This window comes from Ambystoma mexicanum, chromosome 2p, assembly GCF_040938575.1.
Source record: "Ambystoma mexicanum isolate Mex_15411 chromosome 2p, UKY_AmexF1_1, whole genome shotgun sequence".
Lineage (NCBI taxonomy): Eukaryota > Metazoa > Chordata > Amphibia > Caudata > Ambystomatidae > Ambystoma > Ambystoma mexicanum.
In genome coordinates this window covers 1,477,852,850-1,477,866,589 of record NC_090923.1, presented here as the reverse complement: position 1 = coordinate 1,477,866,589, position 13,740 = coordinate 1,477,852,850, and the positions used below count along the sequence as shown (strand labels likewise).

Sequence of the window (13,740 nt, the reverse complement as noted above, 5' to 3'; positions counted from 1 at the left end):
TCTGTGGTATAAATAACATTTTGGGAAATAGAGCAAGGATATCTTATCTTATGAACCTGTTTGCTTCTCGAGATTCTGCCAACCTCCCAAAACCCATTTTTGCCAGTGTTCTGCATATGCCTTCTGTGAATATATGTTCCAGTCTCCATACCTTATCAATGTATACTTTGAGGGTGACGAACCCGGATGTGCAACCTTTTTGGTGGCAGATGGTGTCTCTGCCGCCATACAGGGCCAGAGAATTCTCTGTAGGATGGCGTGTCCCCCATGGCTGGGCCCTGTCGAACACCCTATGGCTATCATCCACTGTTTTGGATGCTTTTTTCTATTCATATGAAGACGACACACAATTGGTCTTCCGGGTTGATCAAGACTTCATTTCATCTGCCACACAGATTAGGAACTGTTTATCTGCTGTTGGTAAATGAATAAACCAGAATTGGCTGAAACTAAATGGGAACAAGACTGATGTTATGATGGTCGGTCCCCCAGCCTTAAGAAGCCATTGGACTAAAGACTGCTGGCCACTGGAACTTGGTCCTTTACAGACACTGGTGAAGTCGGTAAAAACGCAGCCATAAACATGGCTGAGACCCTGTCTCTGACACTTCAGGTTGACGCCAGTGTAGCGCAGATCACATCAAATTGAAATCCTTACAAACATTCTTCCTTTTTTACCCCAAGAATTTTGTGACCTGTTGATCTCTGCATCTATTTGAGGGGATTATAGATTACTGCAATGCTACATTGCTGGCGCAGCACAAATATCACATTAATCGGCTGCAAGTCCTACAGAACTCGGTCGTCAGATTGGTAACCAACTCACCTAGATCTGCCCATACCTCTACACTGCGTAGAAAATTACACTGGTTTCCAGTGGACTACAGATTTATGTTCAAGACCTTGTGCACCGGGACTATTATGGTAAAGGCACCATATACCTTCAGGAAAGGCCCTGTAAATATAACCCACCTTGGGTATTGAGCTCAGCAGAACATATTCTTTTTGTCTGTTCTGTTCCAAAAGAGTACGGTAGGTGAACATGCCTTTTTTCGGTGGCAGGACAAAAATCTGGAACAGCCTTCCGTTGCCTCTTCGGGCAACCAATTGCCATTAAACAATTAGGAAACGACTAAAAACTTTTCTGTTCCCATCTAGTGTTTGACCTTGGAATTCTATTTTTTGTAATTCTATTTATTTAACTCACCCATTTTTTTTGCTTTCCTTTATGCTCAGCCCCAGGATAGACTTTGGGTCACAGTTGCGCTTTATTAGTGTTTATACGATACCATACCATACCATTTTATACAGTGTCTTTATGGCTGTGACTGTAGCATGCACTGTATTGAGAACTGTGGAATATATACATGGAGTTTCCAGCATTTCTGACACCAATTTTACATGGGTCACAATTGCGCTTTCTACTTCTACTTGTTATATGTGTAAGGCTGGGTCATACCTTGCAATGATGTGGCTAACTTGGGTAGGTAGAAAGTAAGGTGGATTGCTGGATCAGATATCCACTAAAAATGATGGCCAGAATATCGTTAATAAAAATTGTGATACTTACTAAAATATAGTATATCTCTTTAAATTTAACATTTGAAATCCTGGTGTCAATTGAGATCCGTGCTATTTAAATTGATATGCGCTGACAAAACAATGAGAATCACCTGGAAAACGCTGACAATGCTACCGAGTAAAGGGGGTCTAAAGGTGCCAGATCTAGAGATCTATATAATAGATAACTGTGTTAGAGGTCATGAGCTAGCATGGCAAGCACCACTCGCAATCAGAAGTAAACTCTGCCTGGTATGCCTGGCAATGTTCACTCACTTGCACCAAAATTTGGTAGCGGCGACCCACTTACGTTAAAGTGTAAACATAATGGGTCCCTACCACCAAATTATGGGAGACTCTAAAATGAGCTCCTACATATTATTTTGGGAGGTTGTTAAATGGGACTTAGTTATAGTTGATTCGCAAATGGGGGACATTCAAAGGTTTTTCAATTTCAAAAGGAGGCAGCTCATGTGCTCACAAGAGAAACAAATCAGTTGGACTGTTGTACGAATGACCCTGTTGTTCAAGCAAATCAGCAAAACACTGGGTCCTTCTGGCTCAATGAAGGAAAAGAAAAGAAAAATTACTATACTGTTAATTTCCCATTCCAAGGGCTAGAATGGTGGGTAATGACCCGGCAGCCCACGATAACATCATTACCGGGTCATTACCACGCCCCCCCCCCTTTTCAGCCCTTGGAACAGGGATTAAGGCTATTAGCACCCCAGGTTGTCAAGTCGGTAACCCGGGGTGCTAAAAGAAAAAGTATTTTCCTTCGTTCAATGGGACACACGCAGCATCCCGTTCAACGAAGGAAAATACTTTTTCAAGATGACCGCCATGGAAAGTGAAGCGGAGCTCCGCACGGATCCCCTCTTCCCTTTCCATGGTGGCCTACAGGAGCGGAAAGGGAGGAGCGGTGGGGGGGAGGGAAGTGGCAAAAAACAAAAAAAAACATGGACGGGGTGGGGGGAAGATGGCTACAGGTGAAACCAGCCATCAGGCGGGATGGAACCTGGGCTTTCACAGGCGGTTCAAACTTACATTCCTAGCCGCCTGATTGCTGGCTCCCACGCCAGGGTGCTAATACTATTTGTTGTATACTGCCTGTTAGGTGTTCTCTGGAGTACTTAGAGGACTTCATTTGGCTGAGGATGTGGTACATATACCACCCATACATTGTTTCATACTACCCTGCTTGCATTTGCTTTCTTTTTGATGAAATTGGGAGCCAGTTTTGAAAGCAACACCTACGACATGTATTGTATGATAAGTAAGTTCTGATACATATTGCATCGATAAGTACATTCTGAAGCCTTTATATCAATCATATACACTCCCAGTATTTCATTACTAGGCATCAGAGGCCAGCAGGGCTTCTCCTAATGCAATATGTGAATTAGTCATGTACCTTTTTTTAATTTATTTTTTTACATGCATTGTAATGCCCATATCAACCAATCTTTTAGACTCCTGTATTTTGACCCTAATATATGGCTGTTTAAGGAAAGGAGCAGCACTTGCGTTTCAGTAAGGTGGGTATGGCAATGAGGAATATATAGTGTTCAGTTCTATAAGTTATGTTAATTTTATAATATGTTTCTCTAAATGGAGTTGCTGAGTACGTCATATGTTTTCCCTTCCAGGTACCAGTCCCATTCCATGGTACTTCTGCTTATTTCCCTGAATTGGAGTGGAAGCTTTTGCAAGAATGGCAAAAGGAACTTTACAGGAATGTCATGAAAGAAATTCATCAGGCGTTGATGGCACTTGGTAAGGTTACTCAGTTTCTCTTCATCTAGAGACTTTACCATATTTACATTCTTTGCATGTTAGCTGGAGTGTTTTTTATTTATATTCTGCACCTAATCTATCAGAATAAAATATATATTTAAGATTTTTATTGTGTTACATGGTTTAACAACTGAACTTTAACACAAAAAAGGAATTTTATAACAAAATTGAATACAAAATAATATTACATGCACATATAATCCAAATGTAAAACATGTAGGCTTAATTTTTCATTAACCAATCTAAATATAGTAGACAATAAAAAAATAGATAATCAATTTTCAAAGGGAATATATAAAGCGCAATCAACTTAGACATAGGGTGGTGATCCAAGAAAAATAGTTCCCAAAGGAACTCCCATGGCGATGTTCTTAACTCTTGGATGAACCGCCCAAAGAAACGTAGCTGTAAATTCTGTAATGGAATATAAACCAGAAACAAATGCTTCAGTGATTCGTTGTTTATCTGGCAATGTCTACAACTCACACTACTGAGGCCCTTTTCTTTCCAGAAATATCGATTTTCTAGAATGGGTCAGACATTTAGACCGAAACGTAGAATAGATCTTGCAAATCTCCATGAAGGATATTTTGAAAGATATGGGGCTGGGTTACCTAGTTTACACTGAAGCATAACTAGATACTTATAACTTTTATATGAATCGAGTCTATCAAAGGTCTGAACCCAATCATGTTTCCACAAAAATGTGTCAGAGGCACATTTTCGGTCCTTTCTTTCAACATAAACTCTTTTTTCCAATTGTGCCTTGCGTGATTGTACAAATGAATTAGCAACTTTAGACTTTTTCACATCGTAGGCCCCAAAGATTGAATATGGGGGTGGATGGATACATTTATCATAGAGGTGCACTCATTTCCATAACACCTTTGTTTCATAGATACCAGGCCTAACTCATACCGTATTACAGTCATAGGAACCGATTGCGGTAAGCCCAGGTTACCTCTCCATAATAAACCTTCGATGTAGTCCAAATTGTAATCGCTCAACTGATGGTGAATCTCCAAACCATAATATATAACTGGGACGATCTTTGCCTCACAAAACTTAATAACAGGTTTCAGAGAAAATCTGCCAAACCAATTGGGCAAATACTTCTTTTCGCTTAATAAATGCTTGGCATTTTCAATTATTTACCTAATCAAATCCTGTTTTGCTTGTACTGCAAATATTTGAAAACCCAGGTATCTTACGTTTGTAACCTCTTCAATACTCTGTCCATTCTTTCCCCAAGCAAATTTCAAACCACTTCTTCCAGATTTCAATACCAATATTTTTGTGTTTGTGTTAGGAAAGATTTCTTAATTGTGGGTAATTTTCCTTCCATGTGGCAACCCCTAAACTTTTTGCTGTTGTTTTCACCAGGATCTAGACTTTGCCAGAGAAGTGCAGCCTTCTGCCGCACTCCTCTGGGTTTTCGCTCCATTCTTACGGGGAAACTGACATTCCATTAAGACAGTCAGTACCGGGAAACGTTGTTTTCCGTAGTTTCTTTATCATGTTGCAGCTTTCGCGCAACATGGCACAAGAGGGCACTGTAAGCTAAGATACTGCTCTCTTGGGTCTCTAGTCTGCTACAGGCCCTAGATACTCTCTTGGGATTGTTAACGAATGGTGCAAGTGAATCACAGACGGGACCGGTGGCAGCGATCGTTTCTTTGTGTTTTTGAGCTCCTTTTGGCGTTTAAGCGTGTTTCTCGCGCTTAGCCCAAAATGGTGGCCTGGCTCCCAAAATGGCCAGACCACGAGGCTCGTTGTCCTGTCCGCTGACCGTCTTGCCCCCTTCACCTTCCCCCGGTCGAGCCGACCCGGGGCCTTCCTTATTTGGGCATGTACTTTCCCGCGAAACACAGATGCTTTCGCGGGCTTCTACAGGCCTTGTGTGTGCCTCCAGGATGTGGGCTGGGATGTCTGGTCCCAATACACATCCTGGGTGCCAGAGAGTCTAGGGTGGTGTGAATGCCTGGGACCTCCGTGGTCCGTGATAGGTCCACGTATGGTGTGAGTGTTTTGTGAGCAGATCTCCCATTGGGTCCCCTCCGTTTTGGCGCGAAGGGAACCGTGGATAAGAGGGGGCTGGAAACACCACTACCATGTCGATCTCCTGAGTTCTCACGAACAAAGGAATACAGGAGCCAAGTATCCTGCAACCACGAGGCTGAACCGAGGAATCGCTGGTGACCCGCTGAAGGACTGCTACTCTGCACTGCTGTCTGTTTGTGAAACCCTTTCTACCTCGGATCGAACGAGAAGGCCTGTACTGGTACTTCGACCCTTGGAATAGTGGGAACAACTATTCTCGGCATCTTCACCATCTCCTGCACGTAAGCCTTCGGAAGTGTCTCTGGGCCATCCAGTGGACTGACCAGCCTACCCAGGAGTCTTGCTCTGTAACCGCCGTCAGGTTGTGTTGTACTACGAGTCCTTGTCACTCTCACACATTTCGTACACTTGGCATTCCCAGGTCTGAAGTGAGTAGTGTACATTTGGCTGAAATACACACGGCCGCTCCGTTGCCTTGCTGTGGTAACAAACTGTGCGGGTTCACTGCGTTTGGGACGTCCTCAACTCAACTTCTGCTGCTGCGGAATCTACACGATGCCGAGATGTCCCCTGCTCGTATCTGAACCTGCCAGCACTGAAACTGACGCGGAGAAGCCTGGGTCTGCTTGCATCGGGGACCGGTGAGTAGCATCGCTAGGAACTGGTCACCCTCCTGCAGGAGCCCATAGCTTTTCCCCGCTATGTCTAACAGCAGGCCTTTCCGTATGCGCGCTCTGCTTCTGCCCACAGTGGAGGCTGCGCTTGAGTCGCGGAGCTCTGTTCATCTTCATTTGTTCACCGAACTAAACTGCCTGATTTCCTCGAAGAGACTCCCCTTTTTGCCCGTTGGCACCAGCGTGTGCAGGTACTTTTGAGCAAAAGGCTCCACTCTTCGTAGGGCTTGGACTTCCTTTTAGTTAGGTGCCTCTGAAGGCGGACTGGGTATAATTATTATTCGCACTGCCTGTTTTCCTCTCCATCTAGGTGGTCTACACATTTCGGGCGTCTAACACGTTAGACTCGTTTGTATTTGTATATATATTGTATTGGTTTGGTATGTGTTGGTTTACTTGAGTTTTATTATGATTTCTTGCTACGGTCAATGTTACAAAGGCCTTGTAATAAATGTGTATATATTTTTAATATAACACCTGCTTGGAGTAATTTGTAAGTGTCCTTGCTTTGTGTGCTCATTGCAGGCTTTCAGTCACCCTCACCCCTCTTGAGACCTAGTCTTGACCGCCACGATCGCTACCCTGATTGGTCTGGCTTGTCCAGAGGTTACCCTGTTCCAAGAAACTAGGCTGGCCTTCTGAACCTCTGCCCCTCCAGGACAGAGTTCAGAAATCCGTCTTAACAAATTGGTGTACAGCGGTGGGATACGACTGAAGGTATCCAGTGTTGCGCACGAGCGAAGGCATTTCAAGTTATTCCTACCAGGACACATAGTGAATTGTCGTAGTATAACTTTTAAAAGGCCATAGTCCTATCTAACAGTATGGAAACAAATACCTTGTTAACTATAAATGCTTCTAAATCCGAAACATTGAAAAAGATGTGTGCGGAGAGAGGTGTCTCCTCTCAAGGCACCAAAATGGATATGATCCAAAGAATCGTGGCGTGGCAAGAAGCGCAGCTTGACGCTATAACTTCTGAGGACAGTGCGGAAGGATGTGGGGCTGCTCTCACTGGTAGAACCGACGGTTCTGCCGCTGCCCTGGTCCACCGCGACCACGAGGACAGGGAGGATGTGATGTCTAATGTTTCCTCTGCCAGTGTCGATGGGGAGGCCATGCTTGAATTCAAGAAGCAAGAGCTGCTGTTTAGGCAGAAGGAGCTTGAGTTCAACATGGCCAAACTACAAGAAGAGCCTGAGTTCAATAGGGTGAAGCTAAAAATCGAACAGGCAGAAAAACAGAAAGACAGGGATCACCAGTTGGAACTGGCCAAGCTTCAGGTTGCAAATGGATCCAAGGGTCCTGGACATGGGTCTGCGGCCTCCTCTCAACCACGGTTTCCAAAAGATCTGCTCAGTGTGTATGAGGAAAAGAATTACATTATGGACTGGCGGAATACGTTTGAGTATGCATGCGAAGTTCAACAAGTTGACAATGCTGATAAGATTGCCTGGTTACTCAGCAGACTGCCCCATTCTGGCTGTAGTGCCATTATGGAAATGTCGAAGGCTGAGCGAGCGGATTTCGCAATCTTAAAGCAAACTCTCATTTTAAAGTTTGGAAAGACTCCTGCCCAATATTTAAAACGATTCCGAGAGTATAAGAAAAAAGAAGGTGGTACTTGGGTATCTTATGTAACTGAATCCTTAAATAAACTTGACTGGCTGGGTCGAAGGTTATAAGGTTTCTACCTTTGAAGGCATGATAAGTCTTGTCATGCTGGAACATATTTTTGCATCTTCTTCCCAGGAGCTTAAGCAGCATTTGGCCGATTCAAAGGAGATCCTAAGAAGCTGGCCATTGCCGCAGATTTATGGGTGTCACATCGAGTGTCCCATAAGGACAAAACTCATCCTGGTAAGCAGGAGGAAGGGAAAATGTCCAAAGATAAGGAGGGTGGGGAATCTGATAAATCTTCTTCTCAAAAGGGCCACAAAAAGAAAAATAAGGGTAAGTCACGAGAACTCACAGGATAGTGGAGGGCAGCCTCCGAAACAGAACTCTGGTTACAATAAGCCTCCCTATGTAAACAGACCCAATGGATCTTGTTTTGCTTGTGGAGCAACTGACCACGTGAAGGGGGATCCCCGGTGTAAGGTTAAACCTTTGGGGGTTCACTCTGCTAATCTGGCCTTCTCCTACGAGGAAGAAGAGATTACAGGAGCATCCTTCTCCTCAGACTCCTTCCCCAGCGGGATAGAAGCTGAGGTAGTTTTAGTTTCCCTGGGTTCCTGGGAGCCTAAAGTCGCAGAGGCTTATGCTAGGATTCCAGATAAAACCAAGCACTACTTTAAAGACAGTGTGCTGATTAATGGAGTGGATACTCCAGCTCTTAGGGATAGTGGGTGCAGTCGAATTGTTGTGGATTCTACCTTGGTAGACTCAGAGGAAGTTGCCAGAGCTACTCTGATGCCCACTAAGTTGGCTGACGGCCCGCCTCGCATGTTTCCAGTAATACCTGTAAATCTTACTTTAAATGGTACAGCAGTCGGGATTCCAGTGAGCATTCAGAGAAACGTCCCAGGAAAGGTCTTGTTAGGCAATGATCTCAGAGCTTTAGGGCTCGTAGGAGACACTGCCGACAGTCTCTGCACACGGTCTCAAACATGGGCAGCATTGGCCAAGACCAATACGCCGCCCCAGCCGAAGGGGAAACCCAAGGCGAAAGGAGTAAGCAAGTGAAGACGAGGGAAAGTGAACATTCCCCCGTGCTCGCCTACCACTGCGGTGGAGGAAGTTGGTCAATTGCCCGGGCCTGACGAGGAGGTGGCGATGCCTGAAGTATTTGACCCCCACGACTATCCTGAACTAAAAGACTTGTTAGTAGAAGCTGGTCCTGACAGGGAAGAATTCAGTAAAGGCCAACGTGAGTGCCCATCTCTGGAAGGCCTAAGGAGACAGGCCTGCTCCCAGCTTGAGGGTGAACCTCCTGGGACACATCGGATTTATTGGGAAGGTGGACTCCTGTATAGCGAGCCCACAGTGTCTACAGAAGGAGACCATAGGAGGTTGGTGGTTCCCCTTGCTGTAAGACCCTTCCTCCTGCAGCTGGCGCATGAAGTGCCCCTTGCTCATCACCTTGGTATTAAGCGGACCAAGCAAAGGTTATCCGTGCACTTCTACTGGCCCAAGATGGGGGTGCAAGTAGAAAGTCACTGCAGGAGCTGTGCCTCCTGGCAGTTATCTGGTAAGAGTGGCTCAACAATCCAAGCTCCATTGGTACCACTCCCAGTTGTGGGAATACCATTCGAAAGGGTAGGGATCGACATCATTGGTCCCCTTGACCCGCAGAAATCCTCAGGCAATAGGTTTATCTTGGTGCTAGTCGACTATGCTACCAGATATCCTGAGGCCATCCCATTGAAAACTGTAACTGCCAAGTCAGTTGCAAAAGCGTTACTTGGCATCTTTACTAGGGTTGGCTTCCCTAAAGAAGTTGTGTCTGACAGAGGCAGCAACTTTATGTCAAAGTATATGCAGGCTATGTGGAAAGAATGTGGGGTCACCTACAAGTTGTCTTCTGTATACCACCCCCAGACCAATGGTCTTGTGGAACGTTTCAACAGAACATTAAAGAGCATGATTGGGGCTCTGGATGAACCTCAGAGAAGAAAATGGGATCTTCTTTTACAATGCTTACTGTTTGCCTACCGAGAGGTACCACAGGAGGGTGTTGGCTTCAGCCCCTTCGAACTTCTCTTTGGTCATCCTGTACGGGGACCCTTAGCCATAGTCAAAGAGGGATGGGAGATGCCCACTCCCCCTGTTACTACCAACGTAGTAGATTATGTGCTGGGGCTCAGAAAACGGATGGTACTTCTGATGGACTTGGCTAGTGATAAATTGAAGGCAGGACAAGCGCTGGTGAAACATTGGTACAACCAGAAAGCTTCCCTCATCAACTTTACACCTGGTCAGCAAGTCCTGATCATGAATCCCATAATGCCTCGAGCTTTACAGGACAAATGGTCAGGCCCTTACACATTGGTGGAGCCCCTGGGTGAGGTTAACTATTTAGTGAACCTTGGAAGGCCTGGACAGGCTCCAAAAGTGTTCCACGTAAATAGGCTGAAGGCTTTCGTCCCAAGAGTCGAAATCGCAGCACTGCTACTGGCTTCAGATGTTGAGGAAGAGGAGTCTGAACCTCTCCCTGACCTGTTCCAAAGCGGTCCTTCAGGTAGCTCCTTTGAGGGTGTCCGAGTGGCCCCTCACCTGACTTATAATCAGCAGGCTGAGGTGAAAAGTTTGCTTAGGCAGTTTTCCCCTCTGTTTTCACAGTCGCCTGGTTTGACACCTTGGTGCAAACATAACATAGACACAGGAGACAGTGTACCTACCAAAAGTAGGGGATACATGATGTCAGACAAAGTACGGTCTTACATTAAGACAGAGGTCAACAAAATGTTGGATCTTGGGGTGATTGAACCCTCTAGTAGTCCTTGGTCCAGCACAGTGGTATTGGTTCCAAAAGCAGGTACTTTTGAGTTGAGGTTGTATGTGGATTACAGGGTTCTGAATTCTGTCACCAAGACAGATGCACACCCCTTGCCTAGAACAGATGAGCTGGTGGATACTTTGGGTGCCTCCAAATACCTCAGCACATTTGACCTCACTGCAGGCTATTGGCAAATAGCTCTTGCAGAACATGCCAAGGAGAAGACAGCTTTCCCAACACCAGAGGGTCTTTACTAGTTCGGGGTAATGCCTTTTGGTAGAAAGAAAAACCGCAGCGTTTTCAAACACAATAACTTTGTATTTATGTTTGCGGTCGCTTCAAAAGCGACCGCAAACATAAATACAGCGTTTTTAAAGCTGCGGTTTTATTTCTAAGTTTTCCGGGCTCCTACAGCCCGGAAAACTTAGAAAAAAAACCGCAGCTAGTGCTTATTTTTAAAATAAATAAATAGCACTTACCGAGATGCAGCTGCAGCTTTTCTGCCTGTAGTCTCCGGTCTGCGTCCTCCAAGTTCCGGCACCAATGAAGGAAAAGCCACCCAGTGGTAGCTTTTGTTTACTACAGCTGGCTGGCTTTTCCTTCATTAGTGCCGCAAAAGCCAGCACAGGCGGGCAGCCATTTCACAAAATGGATGCGCCCATGTGCTTGCTTTTTCAATTTTTGAGCTTGAATTGCTCAAAATTTTACATAGGGACTTCAAAAAAAAAAAACGCCAATCGTTTTTTTTTTTATGTTGCCTATCTATTTTTGAAATAAAAATATTTGGGCGAACCATTCCTTTAAACCACACCCGAACAGCAGCACATGCTTCGCGTTATTCTGCATCCAGCAGCGTGACGCTCACCGTGCCTGCAGCCAGCATCCAGTCTTCTACCATGCCCGCCTCGAATCCGGAGCTCCTAGAATAAAGAAGAAGAAAAGGACAAGGTTAGAAAACGAACTTATTTCAAATTCCTCACCTAATTCCGGAACCATTTCATCTCTGGACCTGGAAAGTACATCAGTCCTGCACGCGTCGCTTCGCCAGCTCCAGCACGGCTCCATACTCACCAGTTCTCACAGCATCTTTCGATCCGGCACTGTCCCATCATTTCTTCGCCGTAATCCGGCACCTAGGGGACACAAGAAAAAACAAGGTGAGCCAAGGGAATCAACAAATACGACCTCTTACCACCATAGATTTACCTGATTTAACACCGGTGGTATTATTCCACAACTCTCCACATTTTCATATGCCGCATCTGTAAAGAGGGAGAAAAACAACACGTTAACGCATGCAATAGTTACCAGACAGCGTTGGTTAACACAGAACCCAGTTACCTGAACGCCAGCAGCAGCTACAAGACCTTCTTCTCACGTACTCAGTTGCAACTTAAGGAAGGAAGGGGACAAGAGTGAACATCGGGCACATTGAACTCTTTGAACTTGATACTTACCAATCCCGCCAGGGACTTCAGAGTCAATACTTACCGGAAATCTCCCAACGCCTTCAAACCAGTGAAGTAACTGGTATATACGCGTCCGTGCAAGACACGCAGTATGGAGAGCTCTTCTTTTACGAACATAAGGAAAATACTTCTTCGGGTCCAGCAGACAAGACTAGGCGGGCCAGTCCAGACAGTCATCTCTGCACTACGCATCACGTTGAAGGAGACCGCAGCTGTCCGGGTCCGATCGACACCCCTGTGGGGTCCAGGTGAGCGTAACAATTACCCTTTACATAGAAAGTTTGCCTCATGTTCAACAGGCTCTTTTCGCCAACTTAGCCCTCATCAGATATAATTAGCCCTGGATTTCTCTGTAGCACGTCAGCGTAGCCCTACTTGGTAGACCTCACATTTTTGGCATAATCTCTGTCAATTATGACTCCAATCCTAATTTGAGTGCCCTGCACTGTTTATCCCTAGACACCTCCAGGGCTATCAGCTCTCCCCGTATCACTGCCTTGAATGCATCCTACCAATTCCCCGGGGACGTGTCGAATTCACAATTATCTAGAAAATACCCCTTGATCGTATCCCCTACCACCTCCGACGGAACCCTATCCTTGATAACCTCATCTGGGAAAGACCATCGCGCAAGCGTTTAGGATGGTGGATAAAGTCAAGCGATGCAGCTAACGGGGCCTGATCAGAAAGGACGATAGAGCCCACTGTCACCTCCTTCACTTCACCCACCAAGTGTGCCGACACCAGGTATAATCTGTTCACGAGAGCCATCTATGCTCATGAGAATAAAAGGTGTATCCCACCTCAGAGCCCCTCCATGCTCGCCAAACGTCCATGAGCCCCAGATGGGAAAATGGTTCTTTGAACCGTTGGGTTGGGGTACCATGCCCCTGCAGCCCTGATCCAATAGGATCCAGTTCCGGTAGCCACGCCAGGTTAAAATCCCATGTCAAAATGATACTTCCCTCTGCCATATTTTCTAATTCTGTCAACACTGACCGTAGAAATTCATCTTGTCCTGAATTTGGTGCATAGACCGTTGCTATCCCAAACTTGCGAACTTCTATGCGAACTTTAACAAAAAGATATTGGCCTTGTTATCCCTCCTGCATGTCCAATATTGTAAGGTTGGGTATATTTATTAAAGACATCATTATCCCTGCTGTTTTCTCCCTCGCATTGGCTTGAAAAACATGTGGATATGCGCAGAGGTGGTACCTATGTTTGTCACATTTGTGTGTATGTGTTTCTTGGAATATGAGAAAGTCCATTGTCTAACGCCTCAAGAAGAGTTCCGCCATGTACCATTTCACGAGAGAGTTTAAGCCCATGATGTTATACGTAAGTACTTTGAGCATTGTTTTCACTGTAGCCACCCTTTACACGCCTCTTGCAGACCCCTTCATAATGTCCCCCATCTTCTACGCAAGTCCCTGACACCTCCCCACTGGCCACCTCCCCCCGTTCCGTACAAACAGTGATCGGGCCAGTTCTCTGCCCCCTGTTTCCCAACGCCTTTTCCCCCACCCCACTTTCCCCCAAGGAGGGGTCTGATTCATCATTTGGTGCTATTATGTGCATTCCTTCATAATAGGATGTGATCAAGTCTGCTTGCACCAGATTTTTTCTTGGACAAAGATCTTCACCATAGGGCCCATCAGTCTCCTTTTTTGTAGGGTGGATTTTGCCAAGTCCTTAAACAGTCGGACTGCAACACCATTTTTCCTCAGGGAGCTGGGTT

General features: G+C 45.5%; 1 protein-coding gene across 1 annotated transcript in view; it reads left to right on the top strand.

Annotated features, from left to right (window-relative positions):
* LOC138567646 (zinc finger protein 398-like) overlaps window positions 1-13,740 on the top strand; it is a 1,191,033-nt gene that overhangs the window by 249,049 nt on the left and 928,244 nt on the right. The window contains exon 2 of the mRNA XM_069646115.1: window positions 3,210-3,336. Within this exon, the coding sequence (XP_069502216.1) occupies window positions 3,210-3,336 (127 nt within the window). The remainder of the gene's footprint in view (window positions 1-3,209; window positions 3,337-13,740) is intronic.